General features: G+C 66.8%; 3 protein-coding genes across 10 annotated transcripts; 1 reads left to right on the forward strand and 2 right to left on the reverse strand.

Moving 5' to 3' along the window:
• Nucleotides 1–774: 774 nt before the first annotated feature.
• PERM1 (PPARGC1 and ESRR induced regulator, muscle 1) lies at nucleotides 775–7743 on the forward strand. 2 transcript variants are annotated; one of them, XM_059691634.1, is made up of 3 exons: nucleotides 778–3923; nucleotides 6421–6546; nucleotides 6775–7743. In XM_059691634.1, the coding sequence occupies exons 1-3, from the start codon at nucleotides 1667–1669 to the stop codon at nucleotides 6858–6860; spliced, it is 2469 nt and encodes an 822-aa protein (XP_059547617.1). In that variant the 5' UTR covers nucleotides 778–1666; the 3' UTR covers nucleotides 6861–7743. The 2 variants fall into 2 exon arrangements, with proteins under 2 accessions (XP_059547618.1, XP_059547617.1); XM_059691635.1 differs by lacking the exon at nucleotides 6421–6546 and having other exon boundaries at nucleotides 775–3923.
• PLEKHN1 (pleckstrin homology domain containing N1) lies at nucleotides 7723–14952 on the reverse strand. 4 transcript variants are annotated; one of them, XM_059691641.1, is made up of 16 exons: nucleotides 14705–14952; nucleotides 14524–14623; nucleotides 12102–12248; nucleotides 11944–11973; nucleotides 11761–11833; nucleotides 11304–11431; nucleotides 11104–11235; nucleotides 10921–11001; nucleotides 10306–10381; nucleotides 10069–10217; nucleotides 9810–9959; nucleotides 9502–9642; nucleotides 9187–9327; nucleotides 8624–8833; nucleotides 8423–8471; nucleotides 7723–8340 (listed from the first exon to the last, which is right to left on the reverse strand). In XM_059691641.1, the coding sequence occupies exons 1-16, from the start codon at nucleotides 14785–14787 to the stop codon at nucleotides 8225–8227; spliced, it is 1806 nt and encodes a 601-aa protein (XP_059547624.1). In that variant the 5' UTR covers nucleotides 14788–14952; the 3' UTR covers nucleotides 7723–8224. The 4 variants fall into 4 exon arrangements, with proteins under 4 accessions (XP_059547624.1, XP_059547623.1, XP_059547627.1 ...); XM_059691640.1 differs by having other exon boundaries at nucleotides 11944–12024; nucleotides 14705–14950; XM_059691644.1 differs by lacking the exon at nucleotides 12102–12248.
• A 637-nt stretch (nucleotides 14953–15589) lies between these two features.
• KLHL17 (kelch like family member 17) lies at nucleotides 15590–21190 on the reverse strand. 4 transcript variants are annotated; one of them, XM_059691636.1, is made up of 12 exons: nucleotides 20756–21190; nucleotides 19828–20087; nucleotides 19628–19749; nucleotides 19302–19523; nucleotides 18793–18909; nucleotides 18363–18576; nucleotides 17925–18069; nucleotides 17676–17843; nucleotides 17215–17321; nucleotides 17039–17112; nucleotides 16670–16851; nucleotides 15590–16438 (listed from the first exon to the last, which is right to left on the reverse strand). In XM_059691636.1, the coding sequence occupies exons 1-12, from the start codon at nucleotides 20866–20868 to the stop codon at nucleotides 16210–16212; spliced, it is 1953 nt and encodes a 650-aa protein (XP_059547619.1). In that variant the 5' UTR covers nucleotides 20869–21190; the 3' UTR covers nucleotides 15590–16209. The 4 variants fall into 4 exon arrangements, with proteins under 4 accessions (XP_059547619.1, XP_059547621.1, XP_059547622.1 ...); XM_059691638.1 differs by having other exon boundaries at nucleotides 17215–17303; nucleotides 20756–21188; XM_059691639.1 differs by having other exon boundaries at nucleotides 19828–20080; nucleotides 20752–20880.
• Between the last annotated feature and the right edge of the window lie 854 nt (nucleotides 21191–22044).

The raw sequence follows: 22044 nt of genomic DNA on the forward strand, positions 1-22044 counted from the left end.
CATGTCACCCCGCCCCCCTCCTGAGGACTGGGTCACCTGGGGTGGTGGCATCTGACCCTCTTTCCTGGAACCCGTCTGGGGTCCCATCCCCAGGAGCCTACGTGGGGAGATGCTGGCGGGAGTGACCCCCTTTTCCTTCCTGACCTCTCCCAACGATCTCCAGGGGCCCAGGGGTCATGCCCATTTGGGGTGCCCTCCACTGGAAGCCTTCAAGAACTCCACGCATCCCCCACACACTCCCAACAGGATGGGCAGTGCTGCCCGGAAGGGGTCTGCGTGGATCACCTCCAAATGACCTGGAGGAACATTCGAGAATCCATCATTTCCCACCGTGTCACTCTAATCCCTCCATGCCCCACAGGCATCAGGACAAAGCCCTAAGACCCAGAGATCCTGGACTGGCCTTGGGGGGCGGGGGGCAGAGGGCGGTGGGATGGGGGCGGAGCAAGGTCTCCCAGTAGTGGGGTCCCTTTAAAAGGAAGGGGCAGCCCTCGGCCAGGCAAAGGGCAGCCACGTGCTGGCTGCTGGTCAGCGTTCTCTGGCCAGCGTCCGACCCAACTAGGAAGGTGTCCCTCACGTAGCTGGAGGCCCCTCAAATGCCATCTATTTGTGGCCTGGACCCTGCTGGCTGGCAGGAGACATGTGACCTGGGATGGTATTTTTGGCCGTGGGGGTGGGGCTGCATGGCGAGCCAGCACTGGGCCGTGGGCAGGCAGCTTGGACGCCCAGTGCTGCTGCTCGGCTGCTGCAGGGTTCCAGGTACGACACCAGCAGCTCCTCATTCCCGCCCGGAGGGGTCCCCGAGGTAGACAGCCCCCAGGGACCTTCCCCAGGGCTAGAGAGGAGGGCGAAGTTCAGGGTCAGGAAGCCGTCTCGGTGTCTGGGGTCCAGGCACCTCCATCCCAGAGACAGAAGGGCAGCCCCACGGGGGTTGAGGGATTGGAGACTGTCCAGCCAGGGTCACCTTGGGTCACTGAGACGGGGCAGGGGAAGGGGCACGTCTGGGTCGGGGACACAGACCCTGAGGATGACCGCGGGGGGCAGGAGGCTCCTTTCTGTTCTGGGGCCTCCTCCCTAGGCTCTTCCTGGGGACCCACGGACACTCTGGCCGGCACCAGCGTGACCAGCGGGCGCTCAGAGGAAGCCCAGCAGCCTGTCCCAGCAAGGCTAGTGGAAGGTCATCACCCAAGGCTGGTCACCTGCTGGATACTGGGGCCCCGCCCCCATGGCCAAATGCCCCCCGGGGCATGCTGGGACAGGCCAGGGCTCCCCACAGCCAGGTCGGCCTGTCCGGAGGAAAGTTGGAGGGTAAGGCCGAGCCAGCTGAGCAGGAGATGCCTGGAGACGTGAAGGAAAGCCACTTCTGGGGCTGAAAATCCACGCACGGGGATCCTGCTGCTTCGTGCCCCTCGCCGATCCAGAGCGCGTTGGGCGGAAGGAATGTGACCCCATGTCGTAGAGGTGCCTCGGGCGTCAATTTAAAAGCGGGGACGGTGGGGCTGCGACGATTTGGCCCTGGAGGAAGCAGCCAGCTGCTGTCTGCATCCTGCTTAGTGGCCTCAGGACGGAGATGCCGGCCCAGTGCTGAGCCAGGTCGGAGGGGTGCTGGCGGGCGGGCAGGGGGTGAAGACCCCGGCCCTGCTGCTCACGCGCCCTGCTGACCGAAATGGAGAACTTCCAGTACAGTGTCCAGCTGAGTGACCAGGACTGGGCTGAGTTCTCAGCCACGGCCGAGGAGTGTGGTCTCCTGCAGGCCAGCCTGGCCTCTGGGGACGAGCTGCTGTCCAGTGACATTGACCAAGGGGACAGCAGCGGCAGCAGTCCCCCCGGGCCCCGGCCCCTGCTTGGGGGGAGTGGCTGGCCTGGCTTTGAGGAGGAGGACCAGGCGGCCACGAAGCAGCTGGTCAGCAGGTCTTGGCAGGAGCCCGCCCTGGCCCTGGGGGCTGGTCAGCAGACGCCCAGCACGTCAGCGCAGTCAGAAGCCCGGCCGTCCCTCAGCTCCGGCGCCGCCTCTCCCGGCCAGAGCGCCCCCCGCCAAGCGCCTTCCGAAGACGAGATGCAGAGGCTTCTGCAGGGGCCAGCGCCCCGGGACCCTGCCCCCCGGCCCCCCGGTGAGCCTCCTCCGAGCCCCGAGTCCCCGGCCCGCAGCCCTCTGCCCCAGAGGCCCCCGGGCAGCCCTGGAGCCCCGCCCCGAAGCCCCAGCCGAAAGAAGAGGCGCGCTGCCGGTGCCAAGGGGGGTGGGCGCTCGAGTGCCGCGGGCTCTGCTCCCACCCCCCCACTGGGCTCCCCGCTGCTCTCTGCGGCCAGGCCCGATGAGGTCCGAGGCCCCGCTGGGTCCAGGGGGAAGGGCCCCTCAGCTGGGTCGGCCGAGCGGACATCAGGAGCCAGGCAGGATGAGCGGGGCCTGGAGTCTGCAGGGGCCCCTGAGCAGGTGGCCCGGCCAGGACTAGATCTGTCTACACCTGTCCTCACTACTGAGCAAGGGTCGGACCCACTCAGCATGACCCCCAGAGCTGGGCCACACGCTGTGGCCACACCTGCCCCAGAGCCTGGTCCAGATTTCTCAATGGCTAAGTCAGACCCGGCTCTGTCTACACCCACCTCCAAGCCTCATCCTGACACGGCTCCGTGTACACCCACCGCCAAGCCTCATCCTGACACGGCTCCGTCTACACCTGCCTGCAAGCCTCATCCTGACACGGCTCCATCTACACCCGCCTCCAAACCTCATCCTGTCATGGCTCCGTCTACACCTGCCTGCGAGCCTCATCCTGACACGGCTCCGTCTATACCTGTCTCCGAGCCTCATCCTGACACGACTCCATGTACACCCACCTCCAAGCCTCATCCTGACACGGCTGCGTCTACATCCGCCTCTGAGCCTCATCCTGACACGGCTCCGTCTACACCCACCTCTAAGCCTCATCCTGACACGACTCCGTGTACACCCACCTGCCAGCCTAGACTGGATGTGGCCCTGCCCCCGCCGGGCAGAAAGGTCGAGCTGCAGGTGGACTCATCGGCACCTGCCTTGAAGGCGGAGTGTGATGTGGGTGCACCCACCCTGGCCCCCGTTCCCCAGGCTGGGCCTGACGCGGTCGAGGCCAAGGGTGCCCCACAGGCCAAGTTGGATTTGGGCTCTGTGGTGTCTTCAGGGGGACACCAAGAGAAGCCCAGAGGGGAGCCCTCTGCAGGTGCCCCTGGACACCCCTCGGGGGAGCCCCCGCCAGGGCCTGTCCCAGCCAAGAAGAAGAAAGTGCGGTTCTCTGTGTCTGAGCCCAGCCCCAAGGAGCCAGGGTCAGAAGAGGCCACGCGCCCCCTCTCACCAGCCACAGGCTGGCCCTCAGCACCCAGGACAGCCACAGGGGGCCGCGGGGGGCCTGGAGCTTGGGACGCAGTGGCGGTTGGGCCCAGGCTCCCCCAGCCTCGGATCCTGAAGCACCTGCCCCCCCCTGCCGCCTCTGCCGCCGGGGGGCCTGGGTATAAGAGCTGTTTTGCCGTGACCGTCCCCGAGGCCTACGAGTTCTTTTTCTGTGACACCATCGAGGAGGAGGACGAAGAGGCTGAGGAGGCAGAGGCTGGCGAGGCCCAAGTGCAGTGGCCAGAAGTGTGTGAGTTCTTCTTCCGGGACAGCCGGGCCAAGAGGTCTGGGCCCCAGGGGGGCCACTCCCCGGCCCCAGCCCCAGAGGACAAGCCTGTGCCAGCCGCTCTGCCCGGAGACCCCATGCCCATCTCCTTCCCCGAAGCCTATGAACACTTCCTCGGGGCGGACAGGCTGGAGGGCAGGCTGGGGCCGGCTGCCCCCCTCCCGCTGCAGGCCCGGGAGGCCCCCACGCCGGGGCCCCAGGGGGTGCAGCCTGGCCCTGCGCCGGAGCCCAGCCCAGTGGCCACAGAGCAGCTCGACCTGGTGCTCCGGCAAGCAGGTGCGTGTCTCGTGGGCCCCAAGGCCTGTCCAGGTCCTGGGAACACACTGTCCAGAGATGTCAGCCAGAGGGCCATGGCGGGGGGAGGGGGCAGGCCAGGAGGCTGGTCTGAGCCAGGGGGAGGCCTCAAGGAGGATCTTGGAAGGAAGGAGCAGTTCCTGGCCATCCCAGGACACAGGCCAGGTGGGGCAGCCCAGGTCATTCAAGGGTTTGGCTGTGCACCGACTGTCACCCTGAATTCAGGCCCCGATGACTTGACAGCCTTGCCCCTGGCCTCCAGCAGGGCAGGTACTGGGCAGTGGGCACTCAGTGGACTTGGTCTCACATTCCTTCGGGAAGGTAGTTTAGGAACCAGGAAGTGGTGCCCAGAGGCAACTGGCCCAAGTCGACCTGACTCAACTGTGCCACGCACTGCCTGTGTCTTGGGACAGAGACATCACAGGGAAGATGTGACTCAGACATGTCCAGGACAGACGTGTCTCCAGACAGACATGTCCCAGGACAGACGTGTCTCCAGACAGACATGTCCAGGACAGACGTGTCTCCAGACAGACATGTCCAGGACAGACGTGTCTCCAGACAGACATGTCCAGGACAGACGTGTCTCCAGACAGACATGTCCAGGACAGACGTGTCTCCAGACAGACATGTCCCAGGACGGACGTGTCTCCAGACAGACATGTCCAGGACGGACGTGTCTCCAGACAGACATGTCCAGGACAGACGTGTCTCCAGACAGACATGTCCCAGGACGGACGTGTCTCCAGACAGACATGTCCCAGGACGGACGTGTCTCCAGACAGACATGTCCCAGGACGGACGTGTCTCCAGACAGACATGTCCAGGACGGACGTGTCTCCAGACAGACATGTCCAGGACGGACGTGTCTCCAGACAGACATGTCCAGGACGGACGTGTCTCCAGACAGACATGTCCAGGACGGACGTGTCTCCAGACAGACATGTCCAGGACGGACGTGTCTCCAGACAGACATGTCCCAGGACGGACGTGTCTCCAGACAGACATGTCCAGGACGGACGTGTCTCCAGACAGACATGTCCCAGGACGGACGTGTCTCCAGACAGACATGTCCCAGGACGGACGTGTCTCCAGACAGACATGTCCAGGACAGACGTGTCTCCAGACAGACATGTCCAGGACAGACGTGTCTCCAGACAGACGTGTCCCAGGACAGACGTGTCTCCAGACAGACGTGTCCAGGACAGACGTGTCTCCAGACAGACGTGTCCAGGACGGACGTGTCTCCAGACAGACGTGTCCAGGACGGACGTGTCTCCAGACAGACGTGTCCAGGACGGACGTGTCTCCAGACAGACGTGTCCCAGGACGGACGTGTCTCCAGACAGACATGTCCAGGACGGACGTGTCTCCAGACAGACATGTCCCAGGACGGACGTGTCTCCAGACAGACATGTCCAGGACGGACGTGTCTCCAGACAGACATGTCCAGGACGGACGTGTCTCCAGACAGACATGTCCAGGACGGACGTGTCTCCAGACAGACATGTCCAGGACGGACGTGTCTCCAGACAGACATGTCCCAGGACGGACGTGTCTCCAGACAGACATGTCCAGGACGGACGTGTCTCCAGACAGACATGTCCCAGGACGGACGTGTCTCCAGACAGACATGTCCCAGGACGGACGTGTCTCCAGACAGACATGTCCAGGACAGACGTGTCTCCAGACAGACATGTCCAGGACAGACGTGTCTCCAGACAGACGTGTCCCAGGACAGACGTGTCTCCAGACAGACGTGTCCAGGACAGACGTGTCTCCAGACAGACGTGTCCAGGACGGACGTGTCTCCAGACAGACGTGTCCAGGACGGACGTGTCTCCAGACAGACGTGTCCAGGACGGACGTGTCTCCAGACAGACGTGTCCCAGGACGGACGTGTCTCCAGACAGACGTGTCCAGGACGGACGTGTCTCCAGACAGACATGTCCCAGGACGGACGTGTCTCCAGACAGACATGTCCAGGACGGACGTGTCTCCAGACAGACATGTCCAGGACGGACGTGTCTCCAGACAGACATGTCCAGGACGGACGTGTCTCCAGACAGACATGTCCCAGGACGGACGTGTCTCCAGACAGACATGTCCAGGACGGACGTGTCTCCAGACAGACATGTCCCAGGACGGACGTGTCTCCAGACAGACATGTCCAGGACGGACGTGTCTCCAGACAGACATGTCCCAGGACGGACGTGTCTCCAGACAGACATGTCCAGGACGGACGTGTCTCCAGACAGACATGTCCCAGGACGGACGTGTCTCCAGACAGACATGTCCAGGACGGACGTGTCTCCAGACAGACATGTCCCGGACGGACGTGTCTCCAGACAGACATGTCCAGGACGGACGTGTCTCCAGACAGACATGTCCAGGACAGACGTGTCTCCAGACAGACATGTCCAGGACGGACGTGTCTAAGGGGAGCAGCTGGAGCTCAGAATGTGCTTTCCTTTCCTAGGGGAGCCCTGGGGTCCCCTCACCTCGTTTCCCTTCAGCCAGAAGGACATGTGCCTGGTGTTTGTAGCCTTTGCCACCTGGGCTGTGAGAACCTCAGATCTGCACACCCCAGACGCCTGGAAAACAGGTTTGGGGGCCCTGGGGGGAGTGGGGATGGTGCCCAGAAGTCAAGTGGAGGGGCCAGCAGGGGTCAGGGTGCTTGGGGGACACGCGTTTCTTCCCTGACCTTGCTCCTCTCGTTGCTGACCCACCGCTCCCCCCGCGGGCTTCCTCTCGCCCTTCGAGGCTGGCCGTGCAGGTCAAGTGGTGACCAGGCCGGGAGCCGGCACCCAAGCAGCTTCTGCTTCCCTTGCAGTCCTGCTGGCCAACATCGGCACCATCTCGGCCATCCGCTACTTCCGCCGGCAGGTGAGGCTGGGACGCCGCAGCCCCAGCCCCTAGGAGCCAGGCTCAGCCCAGGAAGACGCAGGACCAGGAAACGGCCACAGGCGCTCAGGCCGAGGTGCTGCCCTCTGGCCTCGCCCTTTGGCCTTTGTGTTCCACGGCAGCATCTAGAAGGAGCCAGTGTCCTCGGTCCTGGCTTTTTCGGACTCCACCCGAGCGAGGCTCAGGCCAGTGGCCGAAGCCCAGGCTGTGCCCACACCTGGGAGGGGAGACGGGAGGGTGGGTGGCTGGGGCCCAGCAGGGAATGGGTAGGAAGGTGGCCAGGTTAGCAAATGAGCAGGGTGTCCAGGAAAGCTGGACGTTCAGACAGGCAGTGTGTGAGAGTGCTTATCCTAAGAAATTACTTGTGGTTTCTCCAAAATCAAATGTAACCGGGCGTTGGTATTTTGTCAGGTAATCGAGTTAGAGGGTGAGTGGTGGGATGGAGCAGGAAATCAGAGGGAGTCCGAGCACCTGGAGACTGGGCAGGGGCGGGCTGGGTGGCAGGGCCTCCTTGGCCTGTTCGAGCCCTGAACCCCTGTGGCCAAGGTCTCCTGGCTGCTGCCCGAGACCAGAGCAGGTACCTGGAGGGGCTGCAGGAAGGTGACCCCAGTGGCCCCTGCGGGGTTGGGGTCTGCAGGGCAGAGCCTGGGGCCCCTCCTTGGGGAGCCCTGGATGAGGTTCCAAGCAGAGTTTCATGGTGCCAGGCGGAGGGATGGGACACTGGGCTTGTCCCAGGGCTGAGAGGAGCCAGAGAGGGCAGGAGGGTGGGCAGGGGGCCAGCTGGGCGCTGGAAGGGCGTCCAGCCAGGCAGCGAGCACAGGTCCCGGGGCCACAGGGCCTCCTGGCTGTGGGTGAAGAACGTGTGGACACAGACAAATAAAATCTTCTCTTCTTCCTTCTTTAGTCTTTTGTCCATTTCTCCCGAGCAATGCCACCCACCCACATGGGCCACCCTCCTAGCTCTGACCTTGCTGACCTCGGGTCCTCATGACCTCTGGCCTCACATACTCTGACTCTCTGTAACTTCCTCAGCCCTCTGACCTTCACCTTCAACCCTGCTCCGCTCCCCCCTCCCAGGTGAAGCCCCCTCAAGCTCCTCCCTCACACTTTCCCTGGGGGCCGAGGCTCAGCCGCTCTGGGCATCGCGCCCTCATCTGTGGTCCAGGGCGCTGGTCAGGGCATCCTGGGGGGAAGCTGTCTTCCTGGTCCCTCCAGATCCTAGAAAACTCAGGGTTCTGGAGACCCCCTCCACCCCCCGGGGTCAGACCCTGACTGGGTATTGGGTGGGGGTGGTTGTCCGATGGCCCCACAAAGAAAGACCCAGGCCTTGCTGGAGACCCCCCCAGAGTCGACACTGGCAGGTGGGACTGAGAAGCCGCTCAGATCCACTGGGTGAGCCCCGCCTCAGCCTCAGGCGCTTCTCGGGGCCACCGTCGGCGGGAGGGAGACGGAGCCTGGTCCCAGATGTTGTCATAGCTCCTGGGGGGTCCGCCGTCTGGTGGGAGGGCAGAGGAGCGTGTGTCTTCAGGAAGCGCCACCCGAGCTCCCCCCAGAAGGAGGCAGGGCCTCTCACTCACCTGGGGGAGGCAGCGGGGGGTCGGGCGAAACTTCCCTGGGAGGGGAGACCTGGGGACCCCAAACACAAGTGTGAGAGCCACGCCCTGGGGAAGGGGCTTGGAGACCAGCCCACTGCCCCAGCATCCGCCTCTGTCTCTCCTGCTCCCAGGGGGTCCCCCAGGGCCCACAGAACCCCTGTCCCGGTGCAGGAGGCTACTCACGAGCCGAGGAGAGTCGGGGGGCTGGGGCCCACGGCCCTTGACGGAGCCCCGGTGCCGCTGAGAGGCTCGGGGCTGCAGGGCTCCCCTCCTGGAGAGCAAGTGGGGGCTGGCGACTCCAGAGCTGGGGTCGGAGCGGGGCACGGACACGGGCACGGCGGGGAACGGGCTCGAGGGCTCGGGTCCAAGCGAGCTCTTCATCGCAGCAAGGAACTGCCAGGGAAGTGTCGGTGGGTGACTGAGGCCCTGGGCGGGGCCTGGTGGAGCTGGGGGACCCCTGCCCGCAACCCCCTTTCGCCTCTCGTGCCTGAGCAGACCTCAGGCTTCCTCTAAACCTCAGGCGGTGGGAACCCCACACCCAGGGGGAGGGGCATGGTCTAGACCAGCTGTCGCCACGGCTGCCTGCAGTGCCCACTGCCCCAGCATCCGCCTCTGTCTCTCCTGCTCCCAGGGGGTCCCCCAGGTGGTCCGTGCAGTCCGAAAGGTTGGCGACCGACCGCTGGTCTAGACTCCAAGCAGCAGGCTGTGGGCACGTCTGGCCCTTCTGTCCCCAGCAGGGCACTGACCTCCCCCAGGTCCCGCACGTCTCTGACTTTGTGATGGGAGGTGGCAGGCGGTGTGTAGGGGTCAGCGTACAGGGGCGAGTGAGGTGTCTCTAGGGAGTGGTCTTCGACCTCCGGGCCACCCTCCAGGCTCGGCCGGGTCAGCTGCAGGCAAGAGGCAGAAGAGACAGGTTTCCAGGAGCAGGACACCCCGCATCCTCCCTCCTCGAGAGAGGCTCCTAGGTGGTTCCAGGACCTTCCGGGCCCGGGAGACAGAGGCCCGGGAGGTGCAGGGCAGAGGAGGGCCAGGCTCAGGGCTGGGTCAGTGTCTGGGCCCACCTTGGTCAGATCCAGGTGCAGCGGGGTGGCCGGGCCAGGCCCCTCGCCCCGGGCCTTGCTCCTGGGTGACCGACTGCTGCCGCCCCGTCTTAGCTCTGCCTTCTGCCCACTGACGCTGGTCCAGCCAGGGTTGGCCTTGTCCTGTGGGGAACAGGACTTTCCAGAAGGTTCCCGGAGCCCTATCCCACAATCCTCTGAGTCCCCTCCCCCAGGAGCTGGCATCCCAGGAGGGATGGAGTGCCATGGGGACCCAGGCTCCTCATCACAAGCTCACCTCATGGCCCCTGCCCCTCCCCCCAGACACTCACAGATGCAGGCTGGGCAGGGCAGCCAGCTGCGGACGGAACTGAGCACTCGGGGAGGGAACGGCTGGTGCGGTTAGAGTGGGGTGCTGGGTACCCCGAGTCCCAGCTGGTCTGTCCATCTGAGGAAAGTGAGCCGCGGCCACTGCCCAGGACCTGGCAGTGGGTGGGGGGTAGTGAGCCATGTGGCAGGACCCTTCTCACCACCGACCCACGGTCTGCCCTTCTGTCCCGTCACCGCCCCCCAGGGACTTCCGGACCTCACCTGGAGGGGCCCCCGCAGCCCCGGGAAGCCCTCGGGGCCAGGCAGCAGGGGCGCTCCCTCCCGGCGGGAGACGGTCTGCAGGCAGAGCAGCCAGTGGCTGTAGTCCTCGTAGCTGGCGCACAGCACCCGGATGGTATTGATGAGGGGGCCTGGCACACAGACACCGTGAGCGTCCCCAGGCCCAGGGCAGAGCCGGTCACCGCCGGCACCTCCCCCCCAGGCCCGGGCACAGCCCACCTTCGATCAGGAAGGAGCGGATCTGCTTCTCCTTCTCCTCCAGGTTGATGTGGATGGCGCTGAGTGGAAGCTCCCCCTGAGGGGCAGCCACGGAAGTGGGGCCTTTGCCTGGGGGTAACCCTGGGGCTCTGCCTGGGCCCATCACTCCCCTCGCCCTCCAGAGATGGGGAGACCAGGCTGGGCGAGGCGGGGCCGAAGCCGACAGCCCTGAGTGGGCCGGGGCTCCCCATCTGCCCCAGGGGCATCTCCACGCCTCCCGCTGGCCTCTGGGTGGGGACCTCATCAACCCATGGCAGACCAAGACGCATGCTCATGGGGACGGGTCCCCTCCATCACCGCTGGCTGGGAGGGATGCTGGGGGGACTGAGGCCCCCAGGTGTGCCTCTCGGGACGGAGACCATGGCCGCCCCAGGTGATGTGGCCAAAGACCCTCCACGGCGACACAGGTGCCGGACAGCAGAGCTGAGACCAGACTGACCAGGGCAGCAGGCTGGGAGGAGGGGCCAGGACGCTCTGTCCCACTGACCCCGAAATACAGGTTCCTCCTGAGCCGCCGCCCCCTCCACCCCTACACACAGGTGCCTCCCTGGGGCGGGTCACGGCGGGAGGACCTACCTTAAAGCAAAGCCCGTCCGCTTCCTCCGAGAAAATGGCCAGGGAGGTCGGGTACAGGACCAGGATCCGGTCCCATCGCTCCTGCCGGGGTCGAGGGCAGAGTGGAGGGGAGCGAGGGCCTGGCCCCACCTGCTGCCTCCACCCTCCCTCACCCCTCGCCCCTCAGCCCGTGTCCCCACCCACCTGTGATGGCAGATGCTGCAGCTTGACCCTCGAGGCGCAGATGGCGCTGCCCACCACTTGGCGCCCCCATGTGGTCCGCAGCTGGGCCAGCCTGTGCTGCAGACTCCAGGGGAGCTCGTCCTCCGGGGGGCCCTGGGAAACGGGGGTCAGGGCAGGCAGGCAGGGGGCTGGGAAAGGGGCTCGGGGTGCGTGGCACTGACCTGCGGGGGTGCTGAGTGGCAGCGTTGCAACCCTCTCAGGAGGGCCATCTGCTTTTCCAGGTGGTAGAGCCAGCGTCCCAGCTCTGCCTGGCTGGGGCAGACCACCAGAAGGGGGGCAGGCAGAGGGCCTGTGGGCGGAGAGCAGGGGCGCTGGGCCGGCACCCCCAGGAGAGGCCCCTCCCCAGCCCCCCCCCCGCCCCGCAGACCCCAGGGCTGCAGTTGGGGGGAGAATACGGCACTAACCAGGACCTGCTGCCCTCCTCCCAGCCAGGCACACGGCCCTGTGCCCATTGGAGGAAAAGCGAGGATCTCTCAACACTCAGGGTCCTGCCATGCCCTTGGGCCTGGCCAGAGGGAGCTCTGAGGGAACCGGGTGCTCCCCATCTGCACTGGGGGCACCCTTACCACACGCCCTGGCCCTCTCACCCTCCTGGGCGGGACTGCTCGTGCCACACACCTGTGATCTGGAAGGCAGGCTCCCTGGAGCCCTCCATGGGGCAGATGCTCAGCTCCACCAGCGGTAACAGCCCCTGCCAGGCCCAGCGGGAGGCTGAGCACCCCTGGGCGCCGTGGCCACCGCCCCGGGGGCTCCTCCCTGCCCGCCCCCCCCCCGCCTCCTCCCTCTGCCCGCTCCCCTCACCTGGAAAGTGAGTCCCTCAGAACCGTGGGCCTGGAAGTAGAGGTGGGAAGGAAACAGCTCCAGGTAGCAGTCGCTGACATCCTGGGGGAGCAGGGCGGCTGTGTGAGCACCGGGGGGCAGGCCGCAGGCGGGCCCAGACCCCCACCGGCCGGCCCCACCTGGCTGTGCTGGAATCTCAGCTGGACCTTGGCGTAGTGCACCACTTTGCCCAGGTTCCGCACAGGCACCCTGCGCCGCCCCTTCTTGAAGACGCTCAGGAACGGCTGGTCCAGAGGTTCTCGCTGGCTCTCCAGGCCCGGGAGGTCCTGCGGGGAGCGCGGCTCAGGGGGCGGCCTGAGCTCCAGTCCGCGCACGGCCTCACCGCCATGGCGGGGACAGCGACGTTCGGACTCAAAGGAGCTTCCGGAGCCGTGCGCCCTTATTCTGGCTATTCAGCCCCTAAGCCTGTTGGTCACAGCATTCTGGGTGTCTGACCGAGACAAGACTCAAAACCCGCCGGGCCCGGCTGGTGTGGCCCAGTGGGTTGAGCATCAGCCTATGAACCAGGAGGTCACAGTTCGATTCCCAGCCTGGGAACGTGCCTGGATTCTGGGCTCCATCCCCAGGGTGGGGCGTGCAGGAGGCAGCTGATCCATGATTCTCTCTCGTTGATGTTTCTATCTCCCTCTCCCTCTCCTGTCTTCTCTGAAATCAATAAAAACATGTATTTTAAAAACCCCTCCCGAATCTTCTATTGGCTGGTAAATGTTTAACCTGGTACTAAGAAAGGGGGCGGGGGGCGTGTCTGATGTATTTGCCAGACCCTCCACAGGCCATTCTGAGCCACTGTGATGTCTGTGAACGTGGAGCTTGGAAGAGAGCCCGTGACCCTGATCTCCTGACGTCACTCAGTGGAGGCCGAAATGTGCCTGGACACGCTGCCTAGCCCTGGGCCGGGCGGGCGGACACCGGCTTCCTGCCTGGCAATGGCTGAGGGGTCCTGAGGACCTGCCCCCACCCTGGCTCCTCCCTCCCGTCGGGCACGTGCCCAGCGCAGGGCCTTCGAGTTTGCTGTCCCGCTGCCTGGGACAGTCTCCGCACCTCCTGCAGGGAGTGGCTCACGTTGCCGCCTCCTCACGCCCTGTCTGCCCCTCCAACCTCCCAACCTCCCCGACCCCTCTGCACGCCTCAGTGCGAACCGCGTCTTCCTCACGATACCCGTGCTCATTTGTCCGGCCGCCTGGCCGTGTCACAGGGAAGGGACCGCCCTGAGCCCGGGGGTTTTGTCTGTTTGGGCCACTGCTGCACCGTCGGGCCAGGACAGGGCTGAGCTGTGCTGGGGATTCGGCGCCTGCCTGCCTGCCTGCCGGCGCCCCCACAGCCAATGCTGGGGCACAGAGAGTCAGATGGGGCTGCGGCGGGAGGGGCGCTGTGGAGGGCCATGCTCCCCCCCGGGAGCCGGCAGGGGCTGCCTCCCAGGCTGCCGTGCCCTGGCTGAGCCGAGCCGCCCCTTAGGCAAGCCCAGGAATGTGCACAGACAGACGCGAAGCTTCCCGGCCTCTGGGTGGGGCCTCCTGCACCCACACCCAGTTCGGCAATGATGCCGGGATGGGACGGTGAGAAATGGGCCACGGAGCAGGAAGGGCTGGAAGCTGCCCTGTGGCCCAGGCTCAGCCGTAGGGTCCCGGGAGGAGCCAGCCCAGAGCCACCAGGGCAGGACCCCAGGAGCTGAGGTCCGAGACGGGCCACAGGGACCCCACCCCTCTGAGGGAGCAGGTTGCTGAAGCGTCCTTGCCCCAGGGAGCCCCGGACCTCGGGGGGCAGGGAGGGGCCGGCCTGCTGGGCACACATTGGTGGGAGCCCACACCCGCAGGGGACCAACCGAGGCATGCTGGGCGGAGCCCTGGCCCAAGCCCCTGGCACAGTTACACCTGTTCCTCCTGCACCCTCTCCTGGAATGACAACTTGGGGGTCACTTCCCTCACATGCTGGGACCCATGCCAGTCACCTGGAACGCTGGGTGTCTCCCCCACAGGGGCTGGGCAGGGGGCGGGGTGACGCTCAGATGGCTGTGCCAATCCTCGCAGTAGGGCCCTGGGGGTGGGGGTGGGGGCGCCGGGCGTTGCTATGGGAGGAGGCAGTGGTGAGAGCTGGATGCTGGGGGACACCTGGGAAGGAACTGAGGCCTGGAATAGTGCGAGGGGTTCACTGCTCACCAAGCCCCTGACTTGGAGTAAAGAGCAGAGGGGTGGGATGCGCATCGCACCAGGAACACAGCATCCAACCCAAAGGCGCCTGGACACGCTGGCCAGCCCCGCCCGGCTGCGGACCCGGGGCGCCCGCCCGCCCGGCCACAGGGCCCCCCAGCAGCCTCGGAGGCCCCGCCCCGCCCAGCTGGGGCCGGCGCTGCTCACCCACTGACTCAGAGTCGGTCCCAGTTTCGTTCTCAGCTCAGACTTTCGGCCAGACCAGCTTCTAGGGCGGGGCTGCTCCTACTTCCTCACCTGGTCCTGGGACCGACGCCCCCCTCGGGGCTACGCAGTCCCGCGCCCCCCACCCGCCCGCCGTGGCCGCACCGCGCAGGACACGCCCACCGCTCACCGCGCCCGGGATGTAGCAGAAGATCTTGTCCGTGGTGTCCCCGTCGTCGGGGCCGGCCTCGGAGCCAAACAGGCTGGCCAGCTTCCTGGTGCCATCCTCTCTGCGGGCAAAGGGAGCGGCTCACGGCGGGCCCCCAGGCGGGCGGGGGCGACCCCGAGACCCAGCCCGAGCCGCCCCTCACCTGCTGCCCTTCAGCGAGGTCTTCCTGGAGAAGGAGGCCCGCAGCCTCCTGGAAGCCTGGGGCACGCAGTGGCTGTTCCCCATGGGCGCGGGCGGCGGCGGCTGGCCGAGAGAGCGGGCGACAGGTCTGGGTCCCTGGGTCCTGAGCCTCCTGCCCCCACCTCCCGGGGCGGGGCTGGCGGTGTCTGCCTGGTGCCCAAACACCGGGCGAGGGTGGAGCCTCTCTGGGCGGACCGGCTCCTACCTGGGCCCAGCCTCTCAGTCCTCAGCATAAGAAGGCCGCCCTGGGAGGTATGGGGGAGGCTCCCCCAACCCAGCCTCCCACCTGTGAAGGATGGGCCTCCCAGGCCTGTCCCCAGAGAGCATGCCCCGCCTGAACCTGGGTTGGGAGGTCTGGGGCTGGAGCTCGGGAGACAGGGACCCCTTCGAGGCATCCCACGTGAGCACACATCCTGTTTCCACCTCAGTGCCCATCTGAGTCACCAGTGACTGTAAGGGGGGGTGCTCGCTGGGGAAGCCAGTCCGACGTGAGGGAAGGGAAAGCCAGGCCCCCTGCCCAGCCTCCTCGCTTGCCTCGGCTCAGTCCTCACTGGGCGCCAAGGTCAGGGTCCCACAGGCTTAACCAGAAGCCAGGAAGGAGGCGTGGACTTCCCAGGGGGTGGGGCCGTCATGGTGGCCTTGGGCCACGGGGCCTGGCAGGACCAGGCTGAGGGGCCAGGGTCCGCCTCTTGTCCAGGACATCGCAGTGCTGCCCCAGCTGGACACGATGGCGCCCCCTCCAAGGCCCCAGATGCCAACGCCGTACCTCTGCCCAACTGTATACCCACCCCCAGACCTTCCTGGCCAACCCAGACAGAACCCCAAGAGGCAGAGATGACGCTGGACACAGGCCCAGAGCCCGAGAACACGTTTATTGTCCAAGGCGGCTCATATTGCTGAGGGGCCTGGGGCACACGCGGTGCCAGCTCAGTGCAGGATCAGGAGACGCCACGCCCACAGGCAGGAAGGCCCACCCCGCGGGCAGCCCGAAGCACGCCTTGCCCTTGAGGCCAGGGCCTGTGCCAAGTGGAGGCTGGGGGTCTGCACCTGCTCAGAAGGCCCCCTCCCCCCACCCACGGCTCTGCATCTACCCCTTGGTCCCCCCAGATCTGCAGAGTCCGAGTTGGCCCGGACCCACATCCCTTCAGTGTCTACCCCCGCGAGAGGGCAGGACACCGGATGGCGGCTTGGTCCCAGAGTCACAGAAACTTCCAGAGCAATCGTATGGACTGGTAGCTGCGGCTACTCATCGTCAATAAATACCGAATAAATAAACACACGCATAAATAAACGGCACACACAGAAGTGAACACTGCGGAACGGACACGGACAGGCGGACAGACGGTCCAGGGCGTCCCTGGTGGGGAACCCAACCCCGATGCGCGGTGGAGGGCAGGGAGGCGCTGGCCCCCCGTGGGGCTTAAGGCATGTGGGAGGCTGTGGGCGAGCCTGTCGGTCCGCCGTGGGTCAGAGGCTGGTGGAGGACACGGACAGTGTGGGCGAGGACGGAGGCGGGAAGTTGAGCAGCTCCAGCACGGCCACGCCCACGCTGCTGCGCCGGGTGAACATGCAGGACGCCGACACCCACTTGTTGGTCCTCGGGTTGTACTTCTCGATGGAGTTGAGGCTGGAGCTGCCATCGTTGCCCCCCACGGCATACAGCCACCCGTCCATGGCCACCAGGTCGTGGGTGCTCCTGGGGGGGGGGCGGGCGGTGTGAGGTCGCCGATGGGCCACAGGCCCAGGCAGAGCCTCTGGGGATGGGGCCACAGACCGTGGGAGGAGCCTCCTGGAGCTGGGAGGTGCGGGTGGGGGGCGGTACTGCAGCTGAGCCCAGACAGGGAGGGGGGGATGGGCACACCACGCAGGGGTGAGACACACAGGCTGTGGGGGGACAGGGGCCCTCCCGGGCGGTGGCACAGCACACCTTCGGATGTTCATGGGTGCCACACTCTCCCAGGCCCCGGCCTTGGGGCTGTATCTCTCCACAGAGTTGAGACAGCTGGTGCCGTCGTTGCCGCCAGCCACGTAGAGCGCACCCTCCAGCACCGCCACGCCAGCCGAGCTGCGCCGGCTCAGCATGGAGGCCACCGGCGTCCACGTGTTCGCCTGCGGTGAGGGAACCCGCTGGGCACACCCACTACCAGCCTCCCTCCCCCTCCACAGCACACAGCCCCCTCCAGGCCGGGTGTCTGTGGTGCGAGGGGGGAGGGGCGGAGGGATCTAAAGGTCTGAGGCTCTGGGGGGGTGTGGGTGGCCCTAGGGGAGGGGAACACCTGTGACGGGTGTTTCGCACCTGGGGCTCATACTTCTCCACAGTGGCCAGGTGTGAGGAGCTGTCGTAACCGCCCACCGCGTACAGGTTGCCATCTGCAGGGAATCAACGTGCCCGTGGCCTGCCTGCTGTGTGTGGGGTCTCCAGGGTGGGGCAGGCAGGGGTGGGCGCCACAGCAAGCAAGCCCTGTCACCCACCAAGCATAGCCACACGGACATATCGCCTGCGGGTGCTCATGGCGGCGATGGACGTCCACGTTCCCGTCAGGGGGTCATAGCGCTCGGCACTGCGGACAACAGGACCACTGCTGGCCTTGAGTGGCAGCAGACCAGGGCTGCCCTCCCCCAGAGGATGGGAAGTCAGAGACTGGCCCCAGAGTCTCACTGGAGCAGGAAGCGGGCCTGCTGGGTGTGCACGGGCCCCTGCTGCCTGGGTGATCCTGTGCCAATGTCCACCTGGGCCCAGTCCTGGACCCACGGGAAGGACCCCAGAGAGGAGCAGAAGGGACAGGTGGCTGGCACAGAAAACAGGCCTCGGGGACTTGAGACAGACGGGATCCGCTCTGCTCCCCTCGAGGTCTGACCTCGGCAGTCCTGATGCAGCACACCGTGGCCGAGCCCAACCCTAAAGGCCACCCTGCCCTGGCCCCCGCCACTACCTGTTGAGGCAGGAGGCCCCATCGTAGCCACCGGCTGCGTACAGGAGCCCGTGCAGGGCAGCCACGCCCAGGCAGCTGCGCCTCGTGCCCATGGACACCTCGGGCTGCCAGGTGTTGGTCACGGGGTCGTACGACTCTACGGTGGCCAGGTCCGAAGTCCCGTCGTAACTAGGAGAGGGGTCCGCCTCCGGTCAGGGCTGCCCGGTGGGCACACACAGGCCCCTCACCGAGAGCAGCCTCCACACCTACCCGCCCACTGCGTACAGCCGGTTCCCGACGGCCGCCACGCCCACCCGGGCTCGGCGAGTGGACATGGAGGCCACCACGTGCCAACGGTCCGTCCGTGTGTCGTAGGCTTCACAGTCCCCGTGGATGGCGAACAGGCTCCCGCCACCTAGAGCGGGGGAGGGGACGGGACAAGATGAGGGGCTCAGGGAGGTAATGGGCTGGGCGGCTCTGGCGCAGCTCAAGGTGGAGGGCGTTGGGGCTCCAAGGGTGCGGACAGGGATTTGAGTGGGACACGCCACATGGGGCCCCCCAGAGGTGGATAGAGGAGGGAGCAGCATGGGTGGGCGCAGGATGTGACCAGCACAGGGGGATGGGCTGGTGTCGGGCTCGTGGACAGACAGGCCCGACAGAGGTGAAGGGAGAGGGAAGGGATGTGGGGGACCAAGCAGGTGGGCGTACCCACAGCGAAGAGCACAGGGCCGGCACCCTCACAGCGTCGGGGCCGCGTGCGGCTCGTGCCCAGGACGCCTCTCTGCTCTGGCAGCAGGTGGAACTTGAGGGCCTCGATGAGCAGGTCCTTGCAGTCAGGGTGGTGCCTCACCAGGCTCTCAGCGTCCACGTGGCCCAGCAGGAAGTCCCGGCTCAGCAGGGGCAGACGCACACACTTCATCAGCTGGGGTGCAGGAGTGCCATGGTCAGGCAGCAGGTAGGACCCGTGGGCACACTTCCTCCTGGCAGTGAGACCCCCCAGACACCTGTCTACCTGTCCCCTGGACACTTCTCGAGACACGTGCCTGCAACACCCTGGACACGGAGGAGCCCAGGCGCACCCGGGTCCTCAGACACGCCATCCCCTCCTAGACACAGCGGCCCCCGGGGCTGGCCTCACCCGTGGGACGTGCTGCCTCCGAGCATCCACGTCGTGCTTGACCCAGCTCAGGACGGCCCGGTAGACGTCCTCCTCTGAAGGCACGTTCAGGCTGTCACTAGAGACCAGTTCCAGCACCTGGGGGTAGGGACCCTCAGACCTGAAATCTGGGGGGGGTCTCGGGGGCCCACGGAGCCCTGATGATCCTGGGACGGAGAGTCCAATGGGGGGGCCCAGTGTTCCTATGAGGAGGGGCCAAGTGGGGTCAGGAGCCACAGACCCCGTTCCTCGGTGCCCAGGCCCAGAGCAAAGAAGAAGGCTTGGGTGGGGTCAGAAGATGGGAGCAGGGGAGGTGTCAGAGGCAGGGGGCGGGGCTGGAACCTGGGTCAGAGGCTGGGAATAAAGGCCAGGGGGAGAGGCCCGGGCCTTAAGGGCCCAAATGATGGGGGCCAAAGAGTGCCAGGGCTGGGTGCTGTCTGGGGTCCAGGGACTGGGTCACGGTCCAAGCTGCACCCCAGCGGGCACATTACCTGCTTTAGCGGCAACAGCATGAACTCCTCCGTCTTGGCCACGTCCACGAAGTGCTGCAGCACGTACCTGTGTGCCGCCTTGAGCAGGTCGCCGCACGAGTGCGTGTCGGCAAAGCCCCGGATACCCAGGCAGTTGGAGGGGTCCAGCTGGCTCAGCAGGAACTTGCAGCAGGCGTCACGGACGCCGTTCAGCTGCAGAAGGCTGGCAGCGGGGAGCAGAGTCTGCGGGTGAGGAGGGAGAGAGGGCAGGGGAGCAGCGACAGACAGGTGAAGAGAGCTGAGGCAGGAGGCCAGGCGGGACACAGGTGGGAGGGGGAGCACCTCACCTGCACGTTGCCTTCGCCCACCACAATCTCAGCCGTGTACGCAAACTGCACCAGCTGGTCCAAGGCCTGAGGGTCGATGTCATGCAGCGTCACGTGGGTCTGGCGGCTCTCGCTCATCTCATCTGCGGGGAGGGTGGGTCAGGCCGGCCGCCTGGGGAGCCCGGAAGAGCCCCCTAGTGCCCACGGGGGGTGGTACTTGCTTGTGAACATGGCGTGGAAGTAAGGGCTGCAAGAGGCCAGCACCACCTTGTGAGCCCGGATCTCCTTGGCGGCCACATGCAAAACGATGTCGCACAGGAGGCCGCGCTGCCGCATGCGGCTCATGGCCACGAAGGCATCGTGGTAGTGCCGCTTGGAGTTGTGGGACACGGTGTGGCCCTCCCGGCTCAGCAGCTGCATGGCACCCTCCATGGGGGCTGTGGGCCGGGTCTGCCGGGTCCGCGCGCGCTCGGCCTCGGTGCTGCAGGCGGGCAGTGCCCGGTCAGGGCCGGGGCACCCGGAGGCCACCCCTCCCCCAGGGCCATACCTGGCACCTGCAAGGACCTGCCCTGCGGCCGAGGCTCACCCATCTGCTCCCTCAGAGCCTCCCACGTCCCGCATGAGGTCGGGGGGTCGGGCCTGTACAGCCTCTGCCCACCCCTCCTTGGGCACAGGACCCCGTGTGCCCAGGCCTCGCCAGAACCAGGCTTTCCTCTGTCCATGGCCAGCCTTCCCGGCCCCATCGGAGTCGGTGTCCACAGCCCCGCCGGCACCGAAGTGCCCGGACTGAGACTGGTCAGCGGCTCAGGCGGCTGTGAAGCGGACCTGCGCCCGCCGGCCAGGCGTGACCTCACTGACCCCTCCGAGCGGCTTCGCCCGTCCCGCCTACGCCCGCCCCCTCCTGCAGCCGCCAGGACTCAAGGGCAGCGGGCGGGGGGCTGAGCTTCCGGGAGCAGCCACCTCGGGGCGCCCGGCCCCGCGCCCGCCCCGATACACGGAGGGGCAGCTGGACCCACCGCCCGCGGCCCGAGCCTGTGGGCGCCGAGGCCGCCCCTCCCGGTGGCCCGCCAGGTCGGCGCGCCCCTCTCCTCCTCCGCCCGGACCTGCTCAGCGCCGGCCCGGCCCGCGGCCCCCGGGCCCGCAACTCACGCGGGCGGCTGCGGCGGCGGCGGCGGGGGCGGCGGCGCCTCGGGCGCGGGCCCCGGGCTGCCGTGCTCCGGGCTTTGCGTCCTGCCGGCCGGGCGCTCGCTGCGCGGCTGCATGGGCTCGGCCACCGGACCCGCGATCCGCGGAGGAGCCAGACGAACGGCCGGGGCCGCTGGAGGGCTGCGCGGCGGTGGCGGCCGCTCGGCGTCCCTGGCTCCCGCCGCTGCCCGCAGCCGTCGTTTCTCGGCGCCGCCCGCCCCGCCTCCCGCGCTCCCGCAGCGGCGGGCGCGCAACGTGGGACGCGAATCCTCTCCACGTCCCGGCGCCACGCCCGCCCGCTCCTCCAGGACGCCCCCCGCCCGGCCCCGCCTGCCGCTTCTATCCCAGGAGCTTCCCGGCCTGCAGGCCCCGCTAACCCCTCCAAGAAGCCCCCCACCCACCCCTGCAAGCCCCAGACCTCCAGCTGGGCGCGGGCGCGGGGGTCCGGGTCGGGGGAGCAGGGCGCGAGGTCGAGGGGTCTGACCAGAGCCTCCCCGCGCCCCGGGGCTGTGGGATCTACTGGGGGGGGGGGGTCTGGCGGGAAGGAGGGCACAGGTCTTAAGGCAACCTTCCAGCCTCTGGGCCTTTGCACCTGCTGTTCCCACATCAGGGAACAGCCCCTGCCCACCCGGGGCTGCGGCCTCAGGCAGATGTGCTCACGGGTGAATTCCCAGCAGAAGGCGAGTCGCTCACTGAAGGACCAGGCACAGTCCTTTCGGGGAGATCTGGGCAACTCCCTCGAATAAGAGCGCCTCCCACCCGCCCCCTTCCCCACCACGGGGACTCCGGGACCGTCCCGTGAGGCGGACACTGCTCTCCGGGCTCCGGCCCTCCTTGGTCGGGCGAGGCCAGTCTGGCCACCAGGGTGTCCTGCATTTTCTGGCGAACTCCCCATCTGAGCATCACCGTTTCTATTTTGCTGTTTTCCTACCAGAACGTGGGTTTTTATTGCTGATGTGTAAGAGCGCTCTCTACGGGGGTCCTCGGTGGTGCACTCTGCCCGTGGCCAGAGGCAGGGACGTCCCCACAGGCACGTGTTTACAGGGCCCTGGGGGCTGTGACCCGGCTGGGCGAGGGCGCCCGGGGTCCCGCCAGGTCGGTCGGTTATCCGGGCCTCTCAGGAGACAGACACAGCGCGTGAGCGGCACGTCCCACGCCGTGCCCGAACCGGGCCTGCGCCTCCCTCGCGCCTCCCTGGAGCTGGGCGCCCGCGGCACTGAGGACGTGCGCCCGCCCTCCCGCTCGCAGGCCGC

Source organism: Myotis daubentonii, chromosome 3 (genome assembly GCF_963259705.1).
Source record: "Myotis daubentonii chromosome 3, mMyoDau2.1, whole genome shotgun sequence".
In the NCBI taxonomy this organism is placed as follows: domain Eukaryota; kingdom Metazoa; phylum Chordata; class Mammalia; order Chiroptera; family Vespertilionidae; genus Myotis; species Myotis daubentonii.

Bases quoted from the DNA above. Each gene is read 5' to 3' on its own strand.
- PERM1 (XM_059691634.1), top strand. From the start codon at position 1,667: ATGGAGAACTTCCAGTACAGTGTCCAGCTGAGTGACCAGGACTGGGCT. The intron at 3,924-6,420 runs GTGCGTGTCTCG...TTCCTTTCCTAG, and splicing joins CCTGGTGCTCCGGCAAGCAG to GGGAGCCCTGGGGTCCCCTC. The intron at 6,547-6,774 runs GTTTGGGGGCCC...CTTCCCTTGCAG, and splicing joins CCCAGACGCCTGGAAAACAG to TCCTGCTGGCCAACATCGGC.
- PLEKHN1 (XM_059691640.1), bottom strand. From the start codon at position 14,787: ATGGGGAACAGCCACTGCGTGCCCCAGGCTTCCAGGAGGCTGCGGGCC. The intron at 10,218-10,305 runs GTGGGCTGTGCC...TCTGTGTGCCAG, and splicing joins CCGCTCCTTCCTGATCGAAG to GCCCCCTCATCAATACCATC. The intron at 8,834-9,186 runs GTCAGTGCCCTG...CTTCCCTGGCAG, and splicing joins ACGTGCGGGACCTGGGGGAG to TTCCTTGCTGCGATGAAGAG.
- KLHL17 (XM_059691636.1), bottom strand. From the start codon at position 20,868: ATGCAGCCGCGCAGCGAGCGCCCGGCCGGCAGGACGCAAAGCCCGGAG. The intron at 18,577-18,792 runs GTGAGGCCAGCC...CCTGCACCCCAG, and splicing joins GGAGGCAGCACGTCCCACGG to CTGATGAAGTGTGTGCGTCT. The intron at 16,852-17,038 runs GTGCGAAACACC...CCCTCACCGCAG, and splicing joins TGGAGAAGTATGAGCCCCAG to GCGAACACGTGGACGCCGGT.